General features: G+C 46.8%; 1 protein-coding gene across 1 annotated transcript; it reads left to right on the top strand.

Moving 5' to 3' along the window:
• Positions 1–1,285: 1,285 nt before the first annotated feature.
• Positions 1,286–1,495, top strand: PPTG_10482 (hypothetical protein; the record flags this gene model as incomplete). The annotated part of the gene is made up of 1 exon (XM_008905848.1): positions 1,286–1,495. One exon carries the CDS (start codon positions 1,286–1,288, stop codon positions 1,493–1,495), a length of 210 nt encoding a protein of 69 aa, XP_008904096.1.
• Between the last annotated feature and the right edge of the window lie 236 nt (positions 1,496–1,731).

The following is a 1,731-nucleotide window of genomic DNA, read 5'->3' on the forward strand; positions in this document are numbered from 1 at the left end:
TTTTTTTAGCTGCTGCAATCAGCTTTCGTTCTGATTATGCTGTGCTAAATGCAACAATCTTTGCAGCCTGCATCGCCTTCGAATAAAAACTAGTCTATATGTTCTACGTGTGCAGCAAATATACAGGTACACAGCAAAAGCTTTCACCATAAATCGCAAAACAAAATTTAGATTTCAGAGCTTTCTCTGGCAAAGGGCGATTTTGATAGAAGGAAAAATGGATTTGTTCCCATCAGTACGTTTGCCCATCTCCACCCTGTCACCACTGAGTCCCATAAATGCAATATATAAATGTATATAAGCTAGTGATGCGTCCGGGATTGATGCAGAATACTGTATAAATATTGGCCGATTGTGCAATTTGGTTTGCAACGTAGCTCGGATGCGTTAATATTCAACTGGAGTTGTTTGATTGGCTATATATAGTTCGACGTCATGGTTTGCTTAAACTAAGTGCACGGCATAACTCCCCAACGTAGTGGCAACTAGAAGTAGCTTGATATTGACGGAAGTGGAGCTGATATCGCCGACTTAGTGTTGTATAAGTATAGTGACATTGATGGTAACTCCATTCACACTCATCAAGAAGGTCGATATTGGTTACTGTGGGAGTCTGCCCATGGAATAGCGTCTCCACGAAGACTCCGACGGCCCTGCATATTCCAGCAGATGTAGTTTGAAGTGAATTTCCTCACTGGCAACCACAGCTGTACCCACGAGCTTTACCGTCTTGCTCGAAGCTACACGGGATTACATCTACATGCTCGGAGCTATGGCCGGTGTCATGGGCTATCCACCTTGGCCTCAGATTTGCCTGGCGTCGTGTCAGCGGCCTTGCACCAGGATGATCATCTCTGATTTGGCAAATAGGTCTGTACGAAGTCATATCCGTGACATTAATTAGTGCTGCGTGCGGCGTCGCGTCCACGATTTCTCCACCCTGCTGTACCGCGGCTCCCAGAGATTGTGGACATGACGCCAGACACTGTTTTAGCCCTAGACATTGTGATCCCTGTAGCCCTCTAGCAGTACACCTTCACTTTCCGTACATAGTGTAGCGCCGCGTGCCTTTAGCCATGGACGGCGATTTCTATTATGCTTAAGTGCGCTTACAACCTTGCCTTGGTTCTGCTATGGTGATTTTCACCCCTGCGTTTGCATCCCTAACTTAATTTTACTATGCTGGGGCTGACTTGCTATTTGTATGCCACCAGTGAGCCTTGCCCCTTCTGTCTCTCCTCTCAGTGGAATCGAACTTCCGGTAACGCATGGAGGGGATCAAGTCATGCTCGACGCACAAGAGTCGGACGAACGGATGGACTCAGTGATCAGTGTCCGCGTCAACGGTGGACGCGTCGACGAAGCTCATGGAGAAGAAGAGTCAGTGTCGCCTAATGAACACCAGGTTGCTGAGGAGATAAGTCTCCAGAAGATGCGCCTGGAGGACACGGTACGGAAGATGTATCCTTCCCTGCTAGCTGAGAGACGTTTCTAACCAATGCTTCGTGTGTGCTGGATTCAGGATGCGGTTTCGGCTTAACAAGCGAAGCGACGAAGTTCGTCACAATGCGACCCGACTCAGGATACATATTTACATTTGCACAAGGGTCTAAGGATTCAAATACACACATTGGAACAGTGAAACTGTTTTTGCTTGGCGCGCAAGGGATCCAACCGTTTCTTATTGAAAATATTGCACTAGTACTACATGCCAAGTCAAATATTCTAAAT

The sequence above is a fragment of the Phytophthora parasitica genome (assembly GCF_000247585.1).
Source record: "Phytophthora parasitica INRA-310 unplaced genomic scaffold supercont2.22, whole genome shotgun sequence".
Classification (NCBI taxonomy): Eukaryota; Oomycota; class Peronosporomycetes; order Peronosporales; family Peronosporaceae; genus Phytophthora; species Phytophthora nicotianae.